Source organism: Micromesistius poutassou (assembly GCF_964030765.1).
Source record: "Micromesistius poutassou genome assembly, chromosome: 9".
NCBI classification, from domain to species: domain Eukaryota; kingdom Metazoa; phylum Chordata; class Actinopteri; order Gadiformes; family Gadidae; genus Micromesistius; species Micromesistius poutassou.
In genome coordinates this window covers 9,145,030-9,169,375 of record NC_140279.1, presented here as the reverse complement: position 1 = coordinate 9,169,375, position 24,346 = coordinate 9,145,030, and the positions used below count along the sequence as shown (strand labels likewise).

At 45.4% G+C, this 24,346-nt stretch overlaps 2 protein-coding genes across 2 annotated transcripts; one reads left to right on the top strand and one right to left on the bottom strand.

Annotated features, from left to right (window-relative positions):
- Nucleotides 1-2,451: 2,451 nt before the first annotated feature.
- Nucleotides 2,452-9,811, bottom strand: rtca (RNA 3'-terminal phosphate cyclase). Its single transcript, XM_084472824.1, has 11 exons — nucleotides 9,662-9,811; nucleotides 9,248-9,348; nucleotides 8,777-8,920; nucleotides 8,302-8,425; nucleotides 7,831-7,889; nucleotides 7,501-7,642; nucleotides 6,899-7,020; nucleotides 6,716-6,774; nucleotides 5,614-5,708; nucleotides 5,397-5,501; nucleotides 2,452-2,862 (listed from the first exon to the last, which is right to left on the bottom strand). Exons 1-11 carry the CDS (start codon nucleotides 9,704-9,706, stop codon nucleotides 2,764-2,766), a joined length of 1,095 nt encoding a protein of 364 aa, XP_084328950.1. The 5' UTR covers nucleotides 9,707-9,811; the 3' UTR covers nucleotides 2,452-2,763.
- Nucleotides 9,812-10,383: 572 nt separating this feature from the next.
- Nucleotides 10,384-23,576, top strand: dbt (dihydrolipoamide branched chain transacylase E2). Its single transcript, XM_084473201.1, has 11 exons — nucleotides 10,384-10,464; nucleotides 11,330-11,444; nucleotides 13,213-13,288; nucleotides 13,762-13,943; nucleotides 15,558-15,685; nucleotides 19,617-19,845; nucleotides 20,451-20,617; nucleotides 21,477-21,554; nucleotides 22,364-22,555; nucleotides 22,712-22,783; nucleotides 22,887-23,576. Exons 1-11 carry the CDS (start codon nucleotides 10,387-10,389, stop codon nucleotides 23,052-23,054), a joined length of 1,485 nt encoding a protein of 494 aa, XP_084329327.1. The 5' UTR covers nucleotides 10,384-10,386; the 3' UTR covers nucleotides 23,055-23,576.
- The last annotated feature ends 770 nt before the right edge of the window (nucleotides 23,577-24,346 follow it).

The following is a 24,346-nucleotide window of genomic DNA, read 5'->3' as shown; positions in this document are numbered from 1 at the left end:
CCCTTATTTTGACTTTTCTTAAAGGGCCGACACCCTTATTATGACCAGATTAATCCTTATTATGACCAGATTCACCCTTATTATGACCAGATGAACACCCTGATTATGACCAGAGTAACACCCTTATTATGACCAGATTAACACCCTTATTATTACCACATTAAAACCCTGATTATGACCAGATTAACACCTTTATTATGACTGGATTAACACCCTGATTATGACCATATTAACACCCTTATTATGACCAGATTAACACTTTAACCAAGACCAGATACACCTTATTATTAACCAGATAAACATCCGTATTATGACAAGATCAACACCCTTAACCAAGACTAGATTAACACCCTTATTATGACCAGATTAACACTTTAACCAAGACCAGATACACCTTATTATTAACCAGATAAACATCCGTATTATGACAAGATCAACACCCTTAACCAAGACTAGATTAACACCCTTATTATGACCAGATTAACACTTTAACCAAGACCAGATACACCTTATTATTAACCAGATAAACATCCGTATTATGACAAGATCAACACCCTTAACCAAGACTAGATTAACACCCTTATTATGACCAGATTAACACTTTAACCAAAACTAAATTTAACACCCTTATTATGCTCAGATCAACACCCTTATTATGACCAGATACACACCCTTATGACCAGATACACACCCTATTAACCAGATAAACACCTTAATAACCAGATAAACACCTTATTAATGATGTAATAACCCCCTTACAGTACTAACCTTAACTACTAACCCTAACACTTCTAACACTAATATATAGCACTATATGACCTATACCACTATATAATATGTTAACAATAGCAAACTATTCTTGTTTGTGCCTGAGAGACAATGTTAAAATTCTTTGAATTAAAGGTGTAGTATGCGGTCCCTGTCTCAAGGAGTTCAACTTATTAAGATTGCCTCCTTCACAATAACATCTGTCACACCAGTCTATACATGTATGAGTCAGTACCGGGCCCAATTTGTAAAGTCAAATCTCCAGCACTGTTTAAAATGACTTTGACTCCACTTTTCCTAACCGACGTCATTGCGCAACGGCGAGTATTGCTGACTTAAGTCTCTAGCGTAAAACTCCAAAATCCATGCATTCTTGTCGTATTGATTTCAATCAGGTTGTCGCCAACAGTGAGAGTCACTTAGGTCGGACTTTGTCAACGGGAAAATTTTAGGCCACTTGAATCCCAATTCACATGTGAAACAAAGAGGCTAAACTTATGTTAATGTTGAAATTAACTGCCCTCATAGTCTTCTTAAATGTGAAGTTGGCATTTTCTTTTCTTCTCATCTCTTCTGCTTTACCGCGTCTCTGATGCGTTTTCGCATGGTTGGTAAACTTCGTCGGTGGCCTGTTGCTTTAAATATATCCGCCTTAAAGGATTATGGGTTACAAATATCTCCTTTCCTTTCGTAAAGGTTGGTCAGGAGTAACCTATTCTAAAGGTGGGTTAAAGGTTGCATCGAGGCACCTTTCCAAAGCATTTTTTTAGAATTCGAACATCCTTTCCTTTTTTTTGGGATTCAAGCAACCATATTTGAAACTTTAACCCTGACCCTACTAACCATAACCCAACTCCATATTGGAGACTAACCCAACTCCGTATTGGAGACTCTAACCCTAACCCTACTCCACATTGGACTCTAACCCAACTCCAGTAGCCGTAACAAGTAATAAGCAGTAACGCTTATCAAAAAAACATCAAACATCAGGTAAGGACTTCAGGGCAACCAGGTAGGTGGTCCTCCGAGTCGAGGACCCTATCCCTAGTCCAGGACCAGGTAGGTGGTCCTCAGAGTCAAAGACCCTACCCCTAATCCAGGACCCTATCCCTAGTCCAGGACCAGCACAGAGCCTCACCTGCGATCAGAGAGATCCAGACCCTCTGGGGGGGCGCCAGCTCGCTCTGGTCCTTCCAGGGAGCATCAGCCATGTCTCGAGCAGCCCTAGTGAAGACCGCCACGCGAGGCAGCTAGACCGGCGGCTCAGGTGGCCTCCTCGGGTTTCTGCTCATATTGCCGCCCGTGACGTTGTGTTGTTCCACCGAGCCAAGGTGTGAGTTTCCGCTGCCTCGAGTTACGCTCGGCATTCACAGATAACCAACATTCAACTCACTTGTTTCCTACACTTGTTCCCTTCATTCAGCTCCCTTGTTTCCTGCACTTGTTCCCTACATTTAGCGCATTAATTCTGCTTCCAGTTTATTGAAACCCACAACACAGCATCTTGGTCAGATAGTTTAAGCAGCGTGTTCTACCCAGTTAGACATACACCACTCCATTCCATTTCCAATGTTGTAGTGAGTCCTACATCACTCCATACCCAGGGTGTTAGTGAGTCCTACACCACTCCATACCCAGGGTGTGTGTGAATTGAAAGCACAGATATACAACCACATTAAATCATGGATCACTTTATTATTGAGGAAAGCCCTGAGACTGAAGAAAACACAGCAGCCAATAGCAAGTCCTAGGTTACTAGGGTAAGGGGTACAGTCCTAGGGTTAGGGGTACTGTCCTAGGGTTAAGGGGTACAGTCCTAGGGTTAAGGGGTACAGTACTACAGGTTAGTATAGGGTTAGGAGTAAAGTATTACAGGTTAGTACTAGGGTTAGTGGTACAGTACTAGGGATAGTCCTATAGTACTAGGGTTAGGGGTACAGTACTAGAGTACTAGGTTTAGGGGTACAGTACTACAGTTTGGTACTAGGGTTAGTATTACAGGTGAGGGTTGGAGAGTCCTGCTCCTTGACATTCGATAATAAAGGTGGGGTTGTTGGACTGATCGTCGCCTGACTGGGAGATTGTAAACTTGGCCTGAAAAATACAAATAAAATTTCAGTTAGCAATTGTATTTACCTCAACTACAGCTAGACCCATTAGGTAGAGCCCAGAGTCTAGACCTACAGGTAGAGCCCGGAGTCTACGTGGTGAGGTGTACCCGAGTTAACTGCTACGCTACGTGGTGAGGTGTACCCGAGTTAACTGCTACGCTACGTGGTGAGGTGTACCCGAGTTAGCTGCTATGCTACGTGGTGCGGTGTACCTGAGTTAGCTGCTATGCTACGTGGTGCGGTGTACATGAGTTAACTGCTACGCTACGTGGTGAGGTGTACCCGAGTTAACTGCTACGCTACGTGGTGAGGTGTACCCGAGTTAACTGCTACGCTACGTGGTGAGGTGTACCCGAGTTAACTGCTACGCTACGTGGTGAGGTGTACCCGAGTTAACTGCTACGCTACGTGGTGAGGTGTACCCGAGTTAACTGCTACGCTACGTGGTGAGGTGTACCCGAGTTAACTGCTACGCTACGTGGTGAGGTGTACCCGAGTTAACTGCTACGCTACGTGGTGAGGTGTACCCGAGTTAACTGCTACGCTACGTGGTGAGGTGTACCCGAGTTAACTGCTACGCTACGTGGTGAGGTGTACCCGAGTTAACTGCTACGCTACGTGGTGAGGTGTACCCGAGTTAACTGCTACGCTACGTGGTGAGGTGTACCCGAGTTAACTGCTACGCTACGTGGTGAGGTGTACCCGAGTTAACTGCTACGCTACGTGGTGAGGTGTACCCGAGTTAACTGCTACGCTACGTGGTGAGGTGTACCCGAGTTAACTGCTACGCTACGTGGTGAGGTGTACCCGAGTTAACTGCTACGCTACGTGGTGAGGTGTACCCGAGTTAACTGCTACGCTACGTGGTGAGGTGTACCCGAGTTAACTGCTACGCTACGTGGTGAGGTGTACCCGAGTTAACTGCTACGCTACGTGGTGAGGTGTACCCGAGTTAACTGCTACGCTACGTGGTGAGGTGTACCCGAGTTAACTGCTACGCTACGTGGTGAGGTGTACCCGAGTTAACTGCTACGCTACGTGGTGAGGTGTACCCGAGTTAACTGCTACGCTACGTGGTGAGGTGTACCCGAGTTAACTGCTACGCTACGTGGTGAGGTGTACCCGAGTTAACTGCTACGCTACGTGGTGAGGTGTACCCGAGTTAACTGCTACGCTACGTGGTGAGGTGTACCCGAGTTAACTGCTACGCTACGTGGTGAGGTGTACCCGAGTTAACTGCTACGCTACGTGGTGAGGTGTACCCGAGTTAACTGCTACGCTACGTGGTGAGGTGTACCCGAGTTAACTGCTACGCTACGTGGTGAGGTGTACCCGAGTTAACTGCTACGCTACGTGGTGAGGTGTACCCGAGTTAACTGCTACGCTACGTGGTGAGGTGTACCCGAGTTAACTGCTACGCTACGTGGTGAGGTGTACCCGAGTTAACTGCTACGCTACGTGGTGAGGTGTACCCGAGTTAACTGCTACGCTACGTGGTGAGGTGTACCCGAGTTAACTGCTACGCTACGTGGTGAGGTGTACCCGAGTTAACTGCTACGCTACGTGGTGAGGTGTACCCGAGTTAACTGCTACGCTACGTGGTGAGGTGTACCCGAGTTAACTGCTACGCTACGTGGTGAGGTGTACCCGAGTTAACTGCTACGCTACGTGGTGAGGTGTACCCGAGTTAACTGCTACGCTACGTGGTGAGGTGTACCCGAGTTAACTGCTACGCTACGTGGTGAGGTGTACCCGAGTTAACTGCTACGCTACGTGGTGAGGTGTACCCGAGTTAACTGCTACGCTACGTGGTGAGGTGTACCCGAGTTAACTGCTACGCTACGTGGTGAGGTGTACCCGAGTTAACTGCTACGCTACGTGGTGAGGTGTACCCGAGTTAACTGCTACGCTACGTGGTGAGGTGTACCCGAGTTAACTGCTACGCTACGTGGTGAGGTGTACCCGAGTTAACTGCTACGCTACGTGGTGAGGTGTACCCGAGTTAACTGCTACGCTACGTGGTGAGGTGTACCCGAGTTAACTGCTACGCTACGTGGTGAGGTGTACCCGAGTTAACTGCTACGCTACGTGGTGAGGTGTACCCGAGTTAACTGCTACGCTACGTGGTGAGGTGTACCCGAGTTAACTGCTACGCTACGTGGTGAGGTGTACCCGAGTTAACTGCTACGCTACGTGGTGAGGTGTACCCGAGTTAACTGCTACGCTACGTGGTGAGGTGTACCCGAGTTAACTGCTACGCTACGTGGTGAGGTGTACCCGAGTTAACTGCTACGCTACGTGGTGAGGTGTACCCGAGTTAACTGCTACGCTACGTGGTGAGGTGTACCCGAGTTAACTGCTACGCTACGTGGTGAGGTGTACCCGAGTTAGCTGCTACGTGGTGTGGTGTACCTGAGTTAGCTGCTATGCTACGTGGTGCGGTGTACCTGAGTTAGCTGCTACGCTACGTGGTGCGGTGTACATGAGTTAGCTGCTACGCTACGTGGTGCGGTGTACCTGAGTTAGCTGCTCCGCTACGTGGATGGCGGTCTGGGTGTGTAGGCTGACCGGGCCGCAGCGTATCCGGGAGGTCCCGCTGGCCATGGCCATGAAGATGATTAACTGAACATGAAGAAAACGTTGAGATACAATGAGTAAAATATTTTGTAAAGATACAATGAGTAAAAAGCAGGAAAAGATGTTTCTCAGAGCAGTAGGTTAGCTTGAGGGTTACCTGGTCTTGTAGAAACTCGTCTACACAGCCGTTATGTCGGAGGTTCCTCAACAACATCTCGGCCGCCTCGATGCCCACCTTGTCTGCGTACACTCCTGCATCACGGGACAAAGGTGGACTATGAGACTGCCCCCTAACCCAGAGGTGGACTATGAGACCATCCCCTAATCCAGAGGTGCACTATGAGACTGTCCCCTAACCCAGAGGTGGACTATGAGACCGTCCCATAACAGAGTTGGACTATGGCCCTGTCGACACAGAGCCAATTTTTTGGTGAAACTGCATAAGTCTTGTGCATTTGGGCTGACTGTCCAGAAGAATCCAGCGGATCCGGTGCCCGAAAACTCACTTTTCTGAAACCAGGTCCCAGGGTGGATTCAGATAAAAATGGACCTATGCGGTTTCGTGTTAGGATTCGTGTGGATGCCTGAAACGCAAATGATGACGTCATCGCCCCCCGACCAGCTGGGGACATTAGAGTTGCGTTCATTTTTTAAAATTATTTTTGTAGCTTCAAATACAGCCCCTTGGTAAATTGAATTACTAACTGTACATTAAAAAGTATTTCTGCTCAATCTAAAAAGGTTTAATAACTGCTTTCTCCTCCTTGACTATGTTTATATACAGCGCGCATGGGCTTGATGCGCTCAGGTTTGATGCACTACACTTTTTATTGTGGAGAACCAGTGCCACACAGTGGTCTTGATTATATACTACAGTGTTTCTACAGCTCGATGCGTTTCGCAACAAGTTCGCCTTTACGGAGATATTCCTGACATGCATCAAAGGAAAACTGATAGATTTCGCCCGTATTAGACCGTCCCCAAACCCCTAACCCCTAACCCAGAGGTGGACTATGAGACCTTCCCAAAACCCTAACCCTGATGCTTCCACCTATATGCAGTGAGCTAGGATAAGATGCTACACCATGCCAAGTACTATCTTTAAGGGCCAGGACATATAAACATACAGATTAGTCCTAGAGTACTAGGGTTAGGGTTATAGTCCTAAGGTTACAGTACTAGTGGTACATTCCTAGGGTTAGGAGTACAGTCTTGGGTTAGGGGTACTAGGGTTACAGTTCCATGTGAAACCGTCTCACCTTTCTTGCCAAGAGATGAACCTGCGAACACACAGCCGGTTGAAGACTCTGCAATGATTCTGGAGGACAGAATGATAAGGGTTTGCCACAACAGTAATGATGAAGGAACACTCTAGTTACTAGTTAACATGTTCAGAGAGTGACTAGTTAAGTCAACGTGATGGGTTACTCAAGCTAGTTTACATGATGCCGTTTCCGTTTCCACAGGCGTGGTCCTTCTCCTGCAGCGAGGGGATGCTGATGTAGAGGTCTTTGATCTCTCTCCTGATGGTGCGCACTGCTGCGGTGGACATGTCCTTGGCCAGCTGCAACACAACATGGCCGCCAGCATCAGTGTACACACAACATGGTCGCCAGCATCCGGGTACACACAACATGGCCGCCAGCATCCGGGTACACACAACATGGCCGCCAGCGTCAGGGTACATACAACACGGCCTCCAGTGTCAAGGTACATACAACATAGCCGCTCTAAGAAGGAGCTCCATCAATAAAACATACGGTAAGAACGGCTCCATGTTTAGGAGCTACATCAATAAAACATATGGTTTAGAGATAGCTTTAAGGTTGTAGCATTAGCATTACCTAATAGGTTGTAGCGTTAGCATTACCTTATTGGTTGTTGTCTTGCCTTATAGGTTGTAGCATTATGGTAAGCGTTACCTTATAGGTTGTAGCATTAGGGTTAGCATTACCTTACAGGTTGTAGCATTAGGGTTAGCATTACCTTACAGGTTGTAGCATTAGGGTTAGCGTTACCTTATAGGTTGTAGCATTAGCGTTACCTTATAGGGCAGAACCCCAGCCACGAAGGCCCGCCCATAGATCTTGGTGATGGTGCCCCTCTCCGTCATGGTGATGGGACTCAGCTGTTTGATGGGGTTGACCGTCACCAACACCTCTCCGCCACCTTCAGGGTAGTAGCCCCTGTGGACAGTCACACATACAGCTGAAACATCTGGGAGCATGCAAGGCTTTGTAATACGAGTGAATGAGTGAACACATTATAAAAAACTCACAGACCCTGATGACAAGGGAATACCAAAGGGCCAAGTGTAAGGGAGTATAAAGTGCAACATGGAATCTTTAATAACGTGGACCCCATCTTGAGTTACCTCATTTTAACGTCACAATCAAAATGGACGCCGAACTTCTCTAGGGTGGGCTTGAAGACCTAAGAAAAAAAATGGATAAATGGATGAATTTAGAGTTTAAAACCATAAGCCTTTCTTGACCAAATAAAAAAAAATCTCTGGTCAAGACATTTACATTTTATAATAATTTGTTTTACAATACAATATAAAACTGTATAGATAGCACAGAGTAGGAGTACTCTTGAGTAGAGACAGAAGGCTCCCAACTCTTTAACTCTAACTCTCCCAACTCGTCTATAGACTACACTGTAGTGTATAGACAGTGTAGTCTATAGACAATAGATCCCATCACAGTGTAGACAACAGATCCCTTCAGTGTAGTCTATAGACAGTAGATCCCTTCCCAGTGTAGTCTATAGACAGTAGATCCCTTCCCAGTGTAGTCTATACACCGTAGATCCCTTCCCAGTGTAGTCTTTAGACAGTAGATACCTTCATAGTGTAGTCAATCTGAGGAGCCATCTCTGCGTTGGTTCCTCCCTTCAGACAGAGCTGTGTCGAGGCGTTGGTGAACAAGGCACAGGGGAGGGACGCCTGGAGCAGCAGCCCCACACTCCTAAAGACAGACACCACTCGTTAGGACTGGTAAGGACTGGTTAAGACTAGTTGGGATAACCTACTGACCCTCTAGTCTAGTGGTCTAGAGGAATAAAGCTACTGACCCAGCTAGTAAACTAGAGTAACTACTACTGCCCTAGAAGTGTGGTTAACTAGAGTAAAGTAGAGTAATGTTTAAATGTACCCAGAATTCTGGTTAACTACAGTAAACAAGAGTAATGTATTAGTTAACTAGAGTAATGTTTGGACTGACCCATCAGTCTGGTTAACTAGAGTAAAGTAGAGTAATGTTTCTACTGACCCGGCGGTCTGGTTAACTATAGTAAACTAGAGTAATGATTCCACTAACCCTGCGGTCTTGGGGTCTGCGAGGTGGTCCCCAGAGGTGATCTTTCCCGGGTTCAGGGTTATCTCCGTAGAGCCAATGGCCGCTCCATCAAGGCTTCCGGCACAAATGTCTCGAAGAAGCTGCAGGCCACACAGGTGCTGCGGCCTGGAGGAAACAAGAGTTTGTCTGCTACAGTCTGTGTTCAGATATTAGAATACATCCTAACCCGTCTCTGGTCCCATCGGTTAACACCGTCTACTACAGCTAGCATTGGTCTTAACTAGGGTTAAACAAGTTACCCTATTCCTAGAGTTAGGGTTGACTGGTCTTAACTAGGGTTACATCAGTCTTTCAATAAGGGTTAACTAGGTTACCTGACTCCTGGAGTTAAGTTAACTGGTCTTAACTAGGTTACATCAGTCCTGGAGTTAGGGATAACTGCTCAGAACTAGGGTTAACTGGTCTTTAATAGGGTTAACTAGTCTTAACTACCTGAGTCCTGGAGTGGTTCTGCCGGCTCGGATCTTGCTGATCTTGATGGCGGTTCCAGTGATGCAGCTCAGCGCCGCGGAAACTCTTAGGATCTGTCCGCCCTGGAAACCAATTATAACGCGTTAGTTTATACAGGAGAAGGGCTGGATAACGAGTTCGTTTATACAGGAGAAGGGCTCGATAACGAGTTAGAAATACAGGAGAAGGGCTCGATAATGCGTACATATCATTAGTATATATCTACTATATTACTAAGATGTACAATTGGCTGAGAACACACGGCGTACACATGCTTCATGGGTTATAGATATGTATATATCTACTATATCATTATGATGTACAATGAGAACACACGGGGTACTTCATGGGTTATATACACGGGGTTCTTTATATCTATATCTCAGGTCTACTCACTCCCTCCATCACACTCCCGTCCACCTCCAGAGTCGTCGAGTCCATTCTGTTGCGGGGAGTTTTAAAGTACAGCAGCTATCGTAATATTACTATCACCGATCAGTATTTCACTAATAAGACCAGATGTGTGTTAGCGAGAGAATGAGAGTGTTTTTATTTCTTCTTCTCCGGATTTCCTTTACAGCAGAGCCTTACCGCCCCCTGCTGGTCCGGACTGGTTTCACAGCAGAGCCTTACCGCCCCCTGCTGGTCCGGACTGGTTTCACAGCAGAGCCTTATCGCCCCCTGCTGGTCCGGACTGGTTTCACAGCAGAGCCTTACGGCCCCCTGCTGGTCCGGACTGGTTTCACAGCAGAGCCTTACCGCCCCCTGCTGGTCCGGACTGGTTTCACAGCAGAGCCTTACCGCCCCCTGCTGGTCCGGCCTGGTTTCAAAGCAGAGCCTTACCGCCCCCTGTTGGTCCGGACTGGTTTCACAGCAGAGTCTTACCGCCCCCTGCTGGTCCGGACTGGTTTTACAGCAGAGCCTTACCACCCCCTGCTGGTCCGGCCTGGGTTCACAGCAGAGCCTTACCGCCCCCTGCTGGTCCGGACTGGTTTCACAGCAGAGCCTACTTACTGACGCCCAGCAGGGGGCGGTAGTGCGTCATCAGGACTGTCGTCTACCCCCATAATGGACACGAAGAAGAAAACGACACACGATTGGCTGCTCAAAGGGGCGTGTGGATGACGTCACACCCTGGGCTACAAGGAGGCAAGATGGCTGCGGTTACAAGGTGCTCAGTTAGTTTAGTGAGAAGACTGGTAAGTTAACATGTATCTGTTATGTTACAAGGGGATCATGTATGTTACTAAGAAGACGGCATATTAATAAAATGCATTTTTATCTATTTGCAATAATTAAACTGCTGGGTTTATCTTTAATGTACACATTTGTTAACGTTATCCAAAAGACTGCTGTTAAAGGGTTACTTTAGTGGGATGATTGGTCAAATCTTTATTTGTTTAGGAAGACTTCATAGTACATCTGTATCAAACCCAATTCAACTATTCCATACATTACCATAATGACCATAACAGTACCATAACATGACCATAATGACATAACATTACCCGAATGAACATTACCACAACATCAGAGCCCTACCATAAAACGACTACAACCGTACAATAATATGATTATTAGATTAGCCCAACATTATCATAAGATTACCATAACATTACCCTCATAACCAAAACATGACCATAAGAACCATAAAATGACCCTACCGTGACTATAACAGCACAACCTTACCATCAAATGACTACAACCATACTATAATATGATAATTACACTACCACAACATTATCATAACAGGGTTTTAATTAAACTTTTACCTTATTTTTTGTAGTCCCCAGTCCATTGCTGTCCGAGCTCTATAAGTGGGCTCTATCATTCTATAATGGTGTAAATAAATGGGCTCTATATTCTATAATGGTGTAAATAAATGGCCTCTATATTCTATAATGGTGTAAATAAATGGGCTCTATCATTATATAATTGTGTAAATAAATGGGCTCTATCATTATATAATGGTGTAAATAAATGGGCTCTATCATTATATAATGGTGTAAATAAGTGGGTTCTATATTCTATAATGGTGTCTCCTGGTTGTTCTTCGTCTCTCAGCTCTCCCACCACTACAAGCGGCGGTGTGTGCGGGTCTTTAAAGCCACCAAGGACCAGCCCCCACGGGCCTGCCTGTCTAGACTCTACAATGAGAGGCTCTTCCATACAACCAGTGGTAAATTACCTCAAGATGCACAACTCTACAAAACCTTAGATTGAGCTGTGCTGCTGCAAACCCCAACCCTAGAACCTTAACCTTAGCACTCACCTTAACCCCAGAACCTTAACCCTAGAACCTTAACCCTAGCACTCACCTTAACCCCAGAACCTTAACCCTAGCACTCACCTTAACCCCAGAACCTTAACCCTAGCACTCACCTTAACCCTAGAACCTTAACCTTAGCACTCACCTTAACCCAAGAACCTTAACTCTAGCACTCACCTTAACCCTAGAACCTTAACCCTAGCACTCACCTTAACCCTAGAACCTTAACCTTAGCACTCACCTTAACCCCAGAACCTTAACCCTAGAACCTTAACCCTAGCACTCACCTTAACCCCAGAACCTTAACCCTAGCACTCACCTTAACCCTAGAACCTTAACCCTAGCACTCACCTTAACCCCAGAACCTTAACTCTAGCACTCACCTTAACCCCAGAACCTTAACTCTAGCACTCACCTTAACCCCAGAACCTTAACCCTAGCACTCACCTTAACCCTAGAACCTTAACCTTAGCACTCACCTTAACCCCAGAACCTTAACCCTAGAACCTTAACCCTAGCACTCACCTTAACCCCAGAACCTTAACCCTAGCACTCACCTTAACCCTAGAACCTTAACCCTAGCACTCACCTTAACCCCAGAACCTTAACTCTAGCACTCACCTTAACCCTAGAACCTTAACCCTAGCACTCACCTTAATCCTAGCACTAACCTTAGCCCTTAATGCATTGATATTGATATCTGATATCAGTCCAATACTGACGCCAACAGCTGGACCGGGTATCGTGACAACGAACCGACCCATTAAATCCTGTTATTGTACGCATTCTCCTATTATGTGATGAGGTGCGCCGGTCTCTTACTGCTTCACCCTCACCAAACCTAGCCCCTAACCATCAGAGTAGCCATATAAATACTCACCAAATAAATATAAAATACTAGCCCTAGAAATAACCCTAGCACTCACCTTAACCATAGCCCCAACCTTAACCCTAGAACTAACCTTAACCCTAGAACTAACCTTAACCCTAGCACTAACCTTAACCCTAAAACTAACCCTAGCACTCACCTTAACCCTAGCAATAACCTTAACCGTAGAACCATCCCTAGCACTCACCTTAACCCTAGCACTAACCTTAACCCTAGAACTAACACTAGCACTAAACTTAACCGTAGAACTAACCTTACCCTAAACCTTAGAACCAACCTTAACCCTAGAACTTACCTTAACCCTAGCACTAACTTTAACCCTAGAACTTACCTTAACCCTAGAACTAACCTTAACCCTAGCACTAACCTTAACCCTAAAACTAACCCTAGCACTCACCTTAACCCTAGCAATAACCTTAACCGTAGAACCATCCCTAGCACTCACCTTAACCCTAGCACTAACCTTAACCCTAGAACTAACACTAGCACTAAACTTAACCGTGGAACTAACCTTACCCTAAACCTTAGAACCAACCTTAACCCTAGAACTTACCTTAACCCTAGCACTAACTTTAAGCCTAGAACTTACCTTAACCCTGGAACTTACCTTAACCCTGGAACTAACCTTAACCCTAGAACTAACCTTAACCCTAGAACTAACCTTAACCCTAGAACTAACCTTTAACCTAGAACTATCCCTAGAACTCACCCTGGACCCCCACCCTAGAACTAATCTGAGATCTAGAAAGAACCCCTCAAAGGTGTTTTCATCTCTTCTCTGCCCTGCAGCATGGAGCGGACCCATCATGCAGTTCAAGCTGTCCGACATCGGAGAAGGAATCATGGAGGTCGTAGTGAAGGAATGGTGAGTATCCCTATAGGGTTGGGGTTAACTAAACGGTTAACCCGAACCCTATAAGGACTGGTATCACCCCCTCATTGTAGTCACTATAGGGTTAGCCCTATAGTGATATAGGGTTAGCCCTATAGTGACCATGAATTGTGGTGTTTGTTGTGAAGTGCGGTTAAGGAAAACCCCCTCACTATGGTCACTCAAGGGTTGTGCCTAATCTGGGCTCCAGCGATCCTAGCAGAACTGGGGGAGATGGCCGTAGTCTGGAACAAGGAAGGGAAAGGGGTGGAGTTTAACCTTAATTGATTTAACAGTTCAGGGATCAATCAAATGGGTCCCCATTGAGTCTCCTGGTGACTCCTGGTGTCTCCTGGTGACTCCTGGTGTCTCCTGGTGAATCCTGGTGGCTCCTGGTGTTTTCTGGTTAATCCTGGTGACTCCTGGTTTCTCCTGGTGAGCCTTGGTGTTTCCTGGTGTCTCCTCAGGTACGTGAAGGAGGGTGACAAGGTTTCCCAGTTCGACAGCATCTGTGAGGTGCAGAGCGACAAGGCGTCCGTCACCATCACCAGCCGCTACGACGGCGTCATCCGCAGACTGCACTATGCCGCGGACGACACCGCACTGGTGGGGAAGCCCCTGGTGGACATCGAGACCGACACCGGGCCAGGTAATGAGAGGGTCCTGATGAGACCGAGTAATGAGAGGGTCCTGATGAGACTGGGTAATGAGAGGGTTCTGATGATGAGACCGGGTAATGAGAGGGTTCTGATGATACTGGGACAGGTAATTAGAGAGTTCTGATACCGGGTATTGAGAGGGTCCTGATGATGATGATGATGTTATCCAACTTCCTCAATGTTGTTGGATGGATAACCTAACACTACATCCCAGTTTGTCCGGGGTCAGAATTTTGCATTGATGGTAAAGATCTGCATGTAACAAATAATCAAATATTATAGCCATGGTTTACTCCACTATAACTGGAGCGTTTAGGGGAGTTTAGTTAGAATATCTATTTACTGTGTATTCACTGTATCTATACATCTGAATCTATTCACTGTATCGCTACATCTGAATCTATTCATCTGAATCTATTCACTGTATCTATACATCTGAATCTATTCATCTGAATCTAGTCGCTATCTACCTGTTCAGAATCTTATGACCGGGAGCAAGCTAGTTCATGGCTAGCAAACTAGCTAGCATGGCTAACCCTATCTATAGTCTGGTAGGCTAACCCTATCTCTATAGTCTGGTAGGCTAACCCTATCTCTATAGTCTGGTAGGCTAACCCTATCTCTATAGTCTGGTAGGCTAGCCCTATCTCTCTGTGTTACATGTATATTCTAGTGTGTATATTCTAGTGTTGGGGTAGTTACTCCAAAAAAGAAATTAGATACTTAATACTAGTTACTTTTGTAATTTGTAATGCGATTACTTCACTCGTTACTGTATTTGAAAAGTAACTTCACTACTTATTACTTTCAATAAAAATATAAAAATAAAGGTCACTTTATCCCCTACAATTAAAACAGAAATGCACTTAAGCCGCGGTGACACATGCTGTTACTTTATGCGATGGTCCAAAGACTGAATGAACCTGATCTATTTCGCAAGATATGACATTGTGTCTTCCTCTCACCCTCTTGCAGGCAAGAGCAGCCCTCTCACGTTTAAAACTAATGCTGTCTATCCAGTGCACGGTCATTCCTAAGTAACTTTTGTTGTTGGCGGACCAAATGTCTGCGGTGGTGGACGCTTGCGCGTCGCGGGTATTTTATCTAGTATTTTTCTAAATCTGGGTTGCGACAGTTGAAAGACACCTGTCGCCTGGGCATATAGTGCATTTGACTTGAATATTTTTGTCCTTTCAAGTTATAAACTGAAAGTAATCGCCACTGGCCGAAACCCCCTGTCTCCGTCTCCGTCTATATCATCATTTCCCTCTCTCCTTCGCACCAGCAGCTACGTCACTAAAATCGATCGCTATGGCAACGTGCTGAGGCAAGCAGCACACACACAGGCAGCACGCATGCACGCACCACTTAAACAGATCAGAACTTTACACACAGGCAAACACGGCTTGGGTAACGCAGGAACCTATAGTTCTCTCATTACCCGGAACCTATAGTCTAATAAAGTAGTGTAGTTACTGATATTTTTAGTGTAATGCGTTACTTTACTTTGTTACCCAAAAAAGTAATATTGTTACTGTAATCCGTTACTTTGTAACTCGTCACCCCCAACACTGTGTGCTACATGTTCTATATGCATGTTCTAGAAGTGTCTCAGGAGGAAGACGTTGTAGAGACCCCGGCCATGTCTCGTGAGGAACACACCCACCAGGAGATCAAGGGCCAGAAGACCCAGGCCACCCCCGCAGTCCGGAGACTGGCCCTGGAGAACAACGTAGGACCACACATACAACTTGAACTAACCCTAGAACCTTAAACACAACATACAACTAGAACTAACCCTAACCCTAGAACCTTAAACACAACATATAGTAAAATAGAACCTTAGAATAGAACCTTAAACACAACATACAACTAGAACTAACCCTAACCCTAGAACCTTAAACACAACATATAGTAAAATATAACCTTAGAATAGAACTTTAAACACAACATACAACTAGAACTAACCCTAACCCTAGAACCTTAAACACAACATATAGTAAAATATAACCTTAGAATTAGGGATGCACCGATACCGATACCAGTATCGGGCCGATACTTCATTAAAATACTCGTACTCATATTCGTTTTTTAATTGCCGATACCACGCACCGATACCACTATGTTAGTAATCTGAATCTCATCAAGACTATTTCCCGATTCCCGGGAAAGTGTCCATGGTTCTGATGTTTGTCGCTGCTGTGTGTGCGCTGTCATGATACAGCGCGCACAGCATTACATGAAATGTTATGCACATTTACCATGCATAATGAACGCTGAGTTGTAAATTTACAGATTGACTGGTAATTCTGCACAATGACCGTTTTCCCAAATAAACCTTAACATACACAAAACAGTGGCAGAGGCGGCCATAATAAAATCTGTTGGTACGGCGGCCTATACGTTTTTAAATAACTTACGCTTTGATGATCGCATTACTTGAAAACAAAGTCCATCCTCCTGTCCTTTTGGATGAAGTGGTTGATGGCGACTGATCCTTTGCTTTTAATTTAATTTACTTTTGCTCCTTGGTTGATCCCGTCATCCTCGGGTATCGCGGATAGTTGATGGAGTTGAAATGCCTTTCAAAAGCTTTGGTTTTCTGAACCAATTTTAGCTCTGGTGTGGATCTTCCTGTTCAGACTAACTCCACCATTTTATTAAAAGTTAACCTAAAAAACGGCGTCGATAATAAATCAGAAACAATGTCCTCCTCACTAGCGGTTACGTGGGAGCGGTCCTATGTTCCCCGGGTCCTATGTTCCCCGGTCGCGACTGTGTTTTTCGTAGGCGGAATCCGGAAGAAGTTACGCCTCAAGCGCTAGGATTGGACAGGCAGCCTGTAAGGCAAACTCACACGCTGACTCCTAACCCTAACCATAACCGTAACCCTAACCATAACCATAACCCTAACCGTAACCCTCACCCTCACCCTAACCATAACCATAACCGTAACCCTAATATTCATGATTCTTCCGGATTCCACCTACGAAAAATACATTCACTCCCCGGTCACATACAAAGCGGGGAACATAGGACCCGGGGAACATAGGGATGACCCCCGGTTACATTACTCGCGGCGGCTGCCATCGTGAAGTAAACCAAATCATTTGTTGTTATTCGCTTTATCTGGTTATATGTATTTACATTTTGTCTAATGTGATGGCATTTTGTCTTTGAAGGCTTTTTTGTTTAAACCAGAAAGCTCTGTTTATTTTTGGCTTGGAATAGCCTTCTGTTCATTTTGTATAGCCTTACTAAAGGCTTGACATAATCTTCATAGGAGAAAATAAAATCTGCCTTCAAATTAATTGCACTTCTTTCATAGAGACCAAATCTAGAAGGCAAGGCAAGTACACAAATAAAAGTATCGGTTTATTAAAAATGTCTGTTTTCCAAGTCTGTGCCTGGAAGTCCACACAAGTCGATTACTGGCTACCGTAAACGATATAATAGAGACGCCAACAAATTTAACTAAACAATGGCCGTTTCTCAATACCAAGTACGCGGACTACGTACTCGCGGACTTGGAAGTACGTCATTGAGCGGACTCAATGACGTCACCACCTCAGCTCTGTTAATTGTGCTTTATGGCCTCATGTAGGCATATACTACTGAACAATATAAACAAATTATATAAAACTAAACCCCAGCCTCTTTCATTTTAATATAGTATGTTAATATTTTGAATGAATATAAATGAAAAGATATGCTTGTCGTGTGTATTTATATACACACGCGACTTTTTATATGTAGGGTACAGATGCGCGTGCCTAATTGCCTATGTAGTTGGAGAGTAGGCTATTATATGAATAATAATAACGAATGAGCGAGAAATTACAGATTAGAATAGAAACACACACACACACACACACACACACACACACACACACACACACACACACACACACACACACACACACACACACACACACACACACACACACACACACGATCAGATGGATCCGACCGGGATTTTCGTTGCCGTTGCGATGGGTTTCCTCTATCAGCGACGTATACAATATAAACAAATTATATAAAACAAAACCCCAGCCTCTTTAAGTTTAAAATAGTATGTCAATATTTTGAATGAATAGGCCTACATTTTTGTTATATATGTTGTGATGATGTTCCTATATATAGCCTGTTATTATAGCTTACATACTAATATTTTAAAACATGGGAATGTGAAATGCATCCTGGGATATTTAATGGTCCCAAGTCCACACGAGTCACCTCCGATGCATCCTCGGTAGAACGGCCTCATCAAGAACGCATCGAGAACACTTCCGGGTTTTACGACAGTACTCGCATACTTTGAATTGGAACAGTACTTGGGCTACCACTGATGACGTTTCACGAGAACACGAGTACACACAAGAATGCGAATTGAGAAACGGCTAATCTCTCCTCTTGATACTTGGTTGTTTTAAATTTGTTTGCGTCTCTATTATATTATTTACGGTAGCCGGTAATTGACTTGTGTGGACTTCCTGGAAACATGGACCTACCATGTTTCCAGGTAATGCACAGACTTGGAAAACAGTCTTTTTAAATTAGTTATTGATGCTTCGTTTTATGTGTAGGGATCCTAATCATACTAGGCTGGGTAGCCCCACCCCCATCTGCCGGCGATTGGAATTCGCCCTGCACATGGGGATGGAAAGGAACATGTTTAATTCTCCTGTTTCCTATCCCAATCCGTGCCCCGGCCGAGCTCCCAGACTCCGGCGGTGCAGGCACCGCGGCTGTTGTATTGTATTCAATCCCTGTGCCCGTGGGAGTGCACCACCGGTGTTCGGGAGCTCGGCCGGTGCACGGCGACCGCAGAGACCAGCCACCGTGCACCGGGGGGCAAGTTTTCTTTGAAAGCTAAGTAGAAACTTGCCCTGGAGCAATTCCTCCAAAGAAAGGATGTATTTGCTTTACTGCCGACTGGTTTTGGTAAAAGTTGAATCTACCAGCTAGCCCCGCTGGTGGCCAATTGCTTGCAGCCATTTGAACTACGCCCGCCTCTTGTGCAGGAGAAAATGACGGCACCCTTTCCAGACCAACGTGCAATCTAGGATTGGACTTGGTCTGGTAATAGCCAGGCTATAATCATGCTACTGCAGAGGTTTGGTGCTATTTTGAGCTATATTAGTGGTTAAAAAATGCTGATTTGGAAGCGTTCGCGGTGCCCCTAGCCAATAACATGGAAGCCAAACATTGCACCGGTCAAACTCTTATACTCGATAATCTACGAAAAAAGTGTCTGGAGGGCTTATTTGATGTGTGTACATGCCAAAACAAATTTACAAAACAAAACAAAATTACACTTTAAACAACATATAGTACAATATAACCTTAAAGAACTTATAGTAGAATAGAACCTTAAACAACATAGATTCTAATATCATTAACAGAAGGTCTTGTTTTGGTATCTAGACCTGATAATATCATTAGCATTAGCTTGTTTGGTATCTAGCCCTGGTAATATCATTAGCATTAGCTTGTTTTGTATCTAGCCCTGATAATATTAGTATTTGCTTGTTTTGTATCTAGCCCTGATGATATCATTAGCATTAGCTTGTTTGGTATCTAGCCCTAGTAATATCATTAGCATTAGCTCGTTTGGTATCTAGCTGTTGGATCTTAACTGAAGTCCATTTTGCTCCTGTCAGATCAAACTGAGCGAAGTGGTCGGGAGCGGGAAAGATGGCCGCATTCTCAAGGAGGATATTCTCAACTTTCTGGCGAAGCAGACGGGAGCCATCTTGCCTCCCTCTCCATTCCATGAGACCCGTGAGTCCCAAAGACCAAAGGAGGTGCAGCCAGCCAGCCTGCCAGCCAGCCAGCCAGCCAGGCCCCAACCAGTCCTCAGCAGCCAGGATGTCACCGAGCCTCTGAAAGGTAGAGGACACTGCTAGACTGGGTAGCCCCGCCCATTCTGCCGGCGATTTGATTTTGCCCTGCAGAAGGGTCTGGAGAAGAGCAATAAATTTCTTTCTAGTTTCGATACGTTTTTGCAGGAGCCAATCACCAAGCTGGCTGTTACCTCTGGCGCACTATTGCAGCCAATTGCGAACAGAGTCAATTTAACATCGCCCGTTGATCACGCCTCTTGTGCTAAAGAAAATGACAGCAGCCTCCCCAGACCAACGTGCAATCTATGATTGAGCTTGGTCTGGCAATAGCCAGGCTAGGACACTGCACCACTGTAGTACTAGTACACCACTGTAGTACTAGTACACCACTGTAGTAGAACTAGTACACCATTGTAGTAGAACTAGTACACCACTGTATAGTACTACTACACCACTGTACTACTACTGTATAGTACTACTACACCACTGTAGTAGTAGTAGTAGTAGTAGTAGTACACCACTAAAGTACTGAGGAGGAGTACTTCATGAGGGTTCATTCTGTTTGTACTTGTATCAGTCTCCATCGAGCCATGGCACATCCAGGTGTTGAGGAGTACTTCATGATGGTTCATCTTTCTTGTTTCTGGACAGGCTTCCATAGAGCCATGATGAAGACGATGACGGCGGCCCTAAAGATCCCCCACTTTGGCCTCTCCGACGAGGTGGACCTGAGTCGCTTGGCTGCTCTGAGATCAGATCTCAAGGGCGTCAGTGAGGCTCGTGGCGTTAAACTCAGCTACATGCCCTTCTTCATCAAGGTGAGGTCTCTCTCTGGGCTCTCTGTCTCTGGGCTTGTCAGCGGATTAACTCAAATGTATTTCTCTGGGCTCTCTGTCTCTGGGGTCTCCGTCTCTGGGCTCTCTGTCTCTGGGCTCTCTGTCTCTGGGCTCTCTGTCTCTGGTCTCTCTGGTCTCTCTGGTCTCTCTGGTCTCTCTGGTCTCTCTGTCTCTCTGTCTGTAGGCCTTTTTACACTGCCAAGTCGGTTCCATCGTGGCTTGGCACGCCCGGCAATTTCACTGTCTTGCCTGTGTAAAACCGAGGGGGTAAAATCCCCGTCTTCACGGAGCGGACTTTCTTGGTTCACTGAAGAAGGCGGGAAGCTGCGCACGGAGAGTAGACCTCTTTGGAATAACATTCTTTATTTTGCCGACCACTTGTTTTTTATCCCGACGAAAGCCTCGTAAGGACAGTTCCTTTGCGTCTTTCTCGTAGATTGCAGCATCTTTCTCCGTCTTTGTTTAATGCGACTGCATCACCTTCTCTCCCATGATGGTCAGCAGCTTGTGGATTTCTCCAGGTACAATCTCTCATGATTATATTGCTGCGCTGTCTGTCTAGACAACACAGCAACACCTAAGCCCCCCCCCCCCCCCCCAGAACCACGGAGCCGTCTAATCGCATTTACATCAGAATGAAACTACCAATGTGTGTAGGGTCCGGGAGGGTAAATTGGGGTGCTAGCGCAAGCCGGCAATTTACAATTTTCGAGCAGTGTAAACGCGCGGACCATGCCGGGAAAAAGGCAGTGTAAAAACGTCTCTGGGCTCTCTGTCTTTCTGTCTCAGTCTCTGGGTTCTCTGTCTCTGGGCTCTTTTTGATGATGTTCTTGGTCTGCAGGCGGCGTCCCTCGGCCTGCTCCACTTCCCCGTCCTCAACGCGTCTCTGGACGAGGCCTGTCAGAACATCACCTACAAGGTCAGCATAGGAGCTCTGAGAACTCTGAGATCTACTGTCTACTCTATTTAAAACAGGTTTCTATTCCTTATGGCGCTTTTCCACCGACAGTACCAGCTCGACTTGGCCCGCCTTTTTTTGCGTTTCCATTGGCAAAAAAATTACCTGGTACCAGGTACTTTTTTTAGTACCACCTCCGTCGAGGTTCCAAGCGGAGTAGGTACTTTTGTGTGACGTAAACAGGCTGCTGGCCACTGATTGGCCAGAGAGTGACGCCACTGGATGAGTCATGATGAGCGCGACGTCCGAACGTGAAACCCGAAACCCAGCCGGCATCTTTAAATACCACTAGCATCTGCTTTCAGTCCACAATAGCGATTTAATTTTGGAAATTCTTCTCTCTAGCTTTGTGTGTCACCACAATCCATAGTCTGAACAGCAAGTACACCAACACCTCCAAGTCCTCCATTGTTGTTTTGTTTAGCCTAGCCAGCCCTGTGTTTTTATGTGTCGCATGGATAAGTACGTCACTGCAGTTTCGCGCATGCGTGCTATGTAACGACCCGCCCACGTTGAAGAGGTACTTTTTTAGATGGAAACGCGACGTGCCTGGAACCAAACCGAGTCGTGCTGAGTTAAGTCGTGGCAAGTCGAGCTGGTACTTTCGGTGGAAAAGCGGCATTAGTCTATTGAAAATGGGTTTCTGCTCTTGTTAAGAAGATGTCAAACAGGATTCTACTCTTTTTAGTTACAGGTTTCTACTTGAGGCGACCTCCAGTTGCTATTGATTCTATGAGATAAATTAAGTGATTGTGAATGTTGTTGCGTAGGCGGCTCACAACATCGGCCTGGCCATGGACACCAGCCAGGGTTTGCTGGTGCCCAACGTGAAGAACGTTCAGCTTCTCAGTGTGTTTGAGATCGCCAGAGAGCTGAACCGCCTCCAGGCCCTGGGGTCCTCTGGTCAGCTGGGGACCTCCGACCTGACCGGAGGAACCTTCACACTCTCCAACATCGGCTCTGTAAGTCTTCATTTAGCTCTGAGGTAGAGAAGCGAGGTTCTTTGTTTCAGGGCTAGCCTTCAGGTGTCCTAGTTCACATACTTTTACTTTATAATGTATTAAGCCTGGAATTGCTTTATTAGTCTAATGATTTATTTCCTTTCATTTCGGAATAAGATTGGAGGAACTTATGCCAAGCCGGTGATTCTTCCCCCTGAAGTGGCCATCGGAGCTCTGGGCAAGATCCAGGTAAGGCCTGTGTTTCTACAACGGAAACATCTGGAACCTCCTTATCACTAACCAAAAGAATACCTTGTTCTACGTTAATCAAACCTTTTCTGGTTCCTTCCAGATCCTTCCAAGGTTCGACTCCAACGGAGTGCTGGTTAAAGCGCACATTCTGAACGTCAGCTGGTCGGCCGACCACAGGGTCATCGACGGAGCCACCATGTGCAGGTTCTCCAACCTGTGGCGGCAGTACCTGGAGAACCCAGCGTCCATGGTCCTGGATCTGAAATGAGACCTCAGCCTCCTCTCCTGAAGACTCCCCCCATGCCTTGTTCCTTCCTGTGGGCGTGGCCTTATGTTACAGCACATCCTTCCTGTGGGCGTGGCCTTATGGCACCTCCTTCCTGTGTGATTGGTGGACGAGGGTTATGGGGTCGCTCTGTCATCTGCTAACCCTTCATTTGGGCTTTGAACTTTCCCTTGGGTTAGTCAGGTGTTCGGCACAACTTTGTCTCTTGATAGCAGACTATTTAATCCTGTTTTTTGTAAGAGCACTACATTACAAATCTAAAAGTAAAGAGTGCAACTGTTGGGTATGTATTGTCTTTTATGAACTGAAAAGGTCTGGCAAAGACTAAGATTGCACCTTGTGATGGAGCGTCATTCTACCGAGTGTGGACGTGCTAAGTGGTGGTGTTAGTTAGTTAGGTTAGTGGTGTTAGGACCATCTAGTCACTAAACACAACTGTGGTACGCTTTTGTTAACCCTCTCAAATGAAATACATTATATATATATATATATATATATATATATATATATATATATATATATGCCTTGTTACCTAGAAATAAAGAATATAACAACCACATCTTCATCAGATTTCTTTCATTTTCCAGCTGCTTTTATAAAGGTTAGAAAACATTATGATTCAGCATTATGTAGAAATTGCTACAACTTTTTATTTTTAATGCCTGATGGCCAAAGGTAAAGCGCAACACACGCTTTTATATTTATATTTCATACACATATTATACCTTTTATTAGTATGTTTTTTTATTTATATTAGTATTTTTCTGATAACCCTGTAAACACTATCATGGTAAGTAAATTTGAAATGTAGAGGGGTAAGTAAGGGTGATAAAGTTTCATACAGGATGCAGTGGTGAGTCCGAGCTGCTGCACCTGTAGTAACGCAGGGCTGAGTCTTGTTTTTTTTATAAAGATGAAGTGGATTGCATATAAATTAGGTCACCATAATCCAAGACTGAGTTTATTTAAAAGGCTCTCAATATGGACCCCAAAAGACAGTTTATCATCCAACCAAATACCCAGGTATTTCACTGGTCTGCTTTCCCAATAGACTAGTATTCCAGGATGCTATATGCTATTCCAGTTTGCTATCCCATTAGACTGGTATTCCAGGATGCTGTATGCTATCCCAGTAGACTGGTATTCCAGGATGCTTTATGCTATCCAGTTCCTCGTTATGTCAGTGGTCTCCAGGATGCAAACTAACCCCAGTAGCTTTGGGCTGGCAGGCCCTGTAAGCTAGCTCCATCTAGACCGTACCATATAGTAGCAGG

Excerpts from the sequence above, each read along its gene's own strand:
- rtca (XM_084472824.1), bottom strand. The coding sequence starts at position 9,706 with ATGGACTCGACGACTCTGGAGGTGGACGGGAGTGTGATGGAGGGA. Across the intron at positions 5,502-5,613 it reads ACGAGTTTCTACAAGACCAG|TTAATCATCTTCATGGCCAT; the intron begins GTAACCCTCAAG and ends CTTCATGTTCAG. Across the intron at positions 2,863-5,396 it reads TAGCGGAGCAGCTAACTCAG|GCCAAGTTTACAATCTCCCA; the intron begins GTACACCGCACC and ends TGTATTTTTCAG.
- dbt (XM_084473201.1), top strand. The coding sequence starts at position 10,387 with ATGACGTCACACCCTGGGCTACAAGGAGGCAAGATGGCTGCGGTTACA. Across the intron at positions 10,465-11,329 it reads TTAGTTTAGTGAGAAGACTG|CTCTCCCACCACTACAAGCG; the intron begins GTAAGTTAACAT and ends TTCGTCTCTCAG. Across the intron at positions 13,289-13,761 it reads GAGGTCGTAGTGAAGGAATG|GTACGTGAAGGAGGGTGACA; the intron begins GTGAGTATCCCT and ends GTGTCTCCTCAG.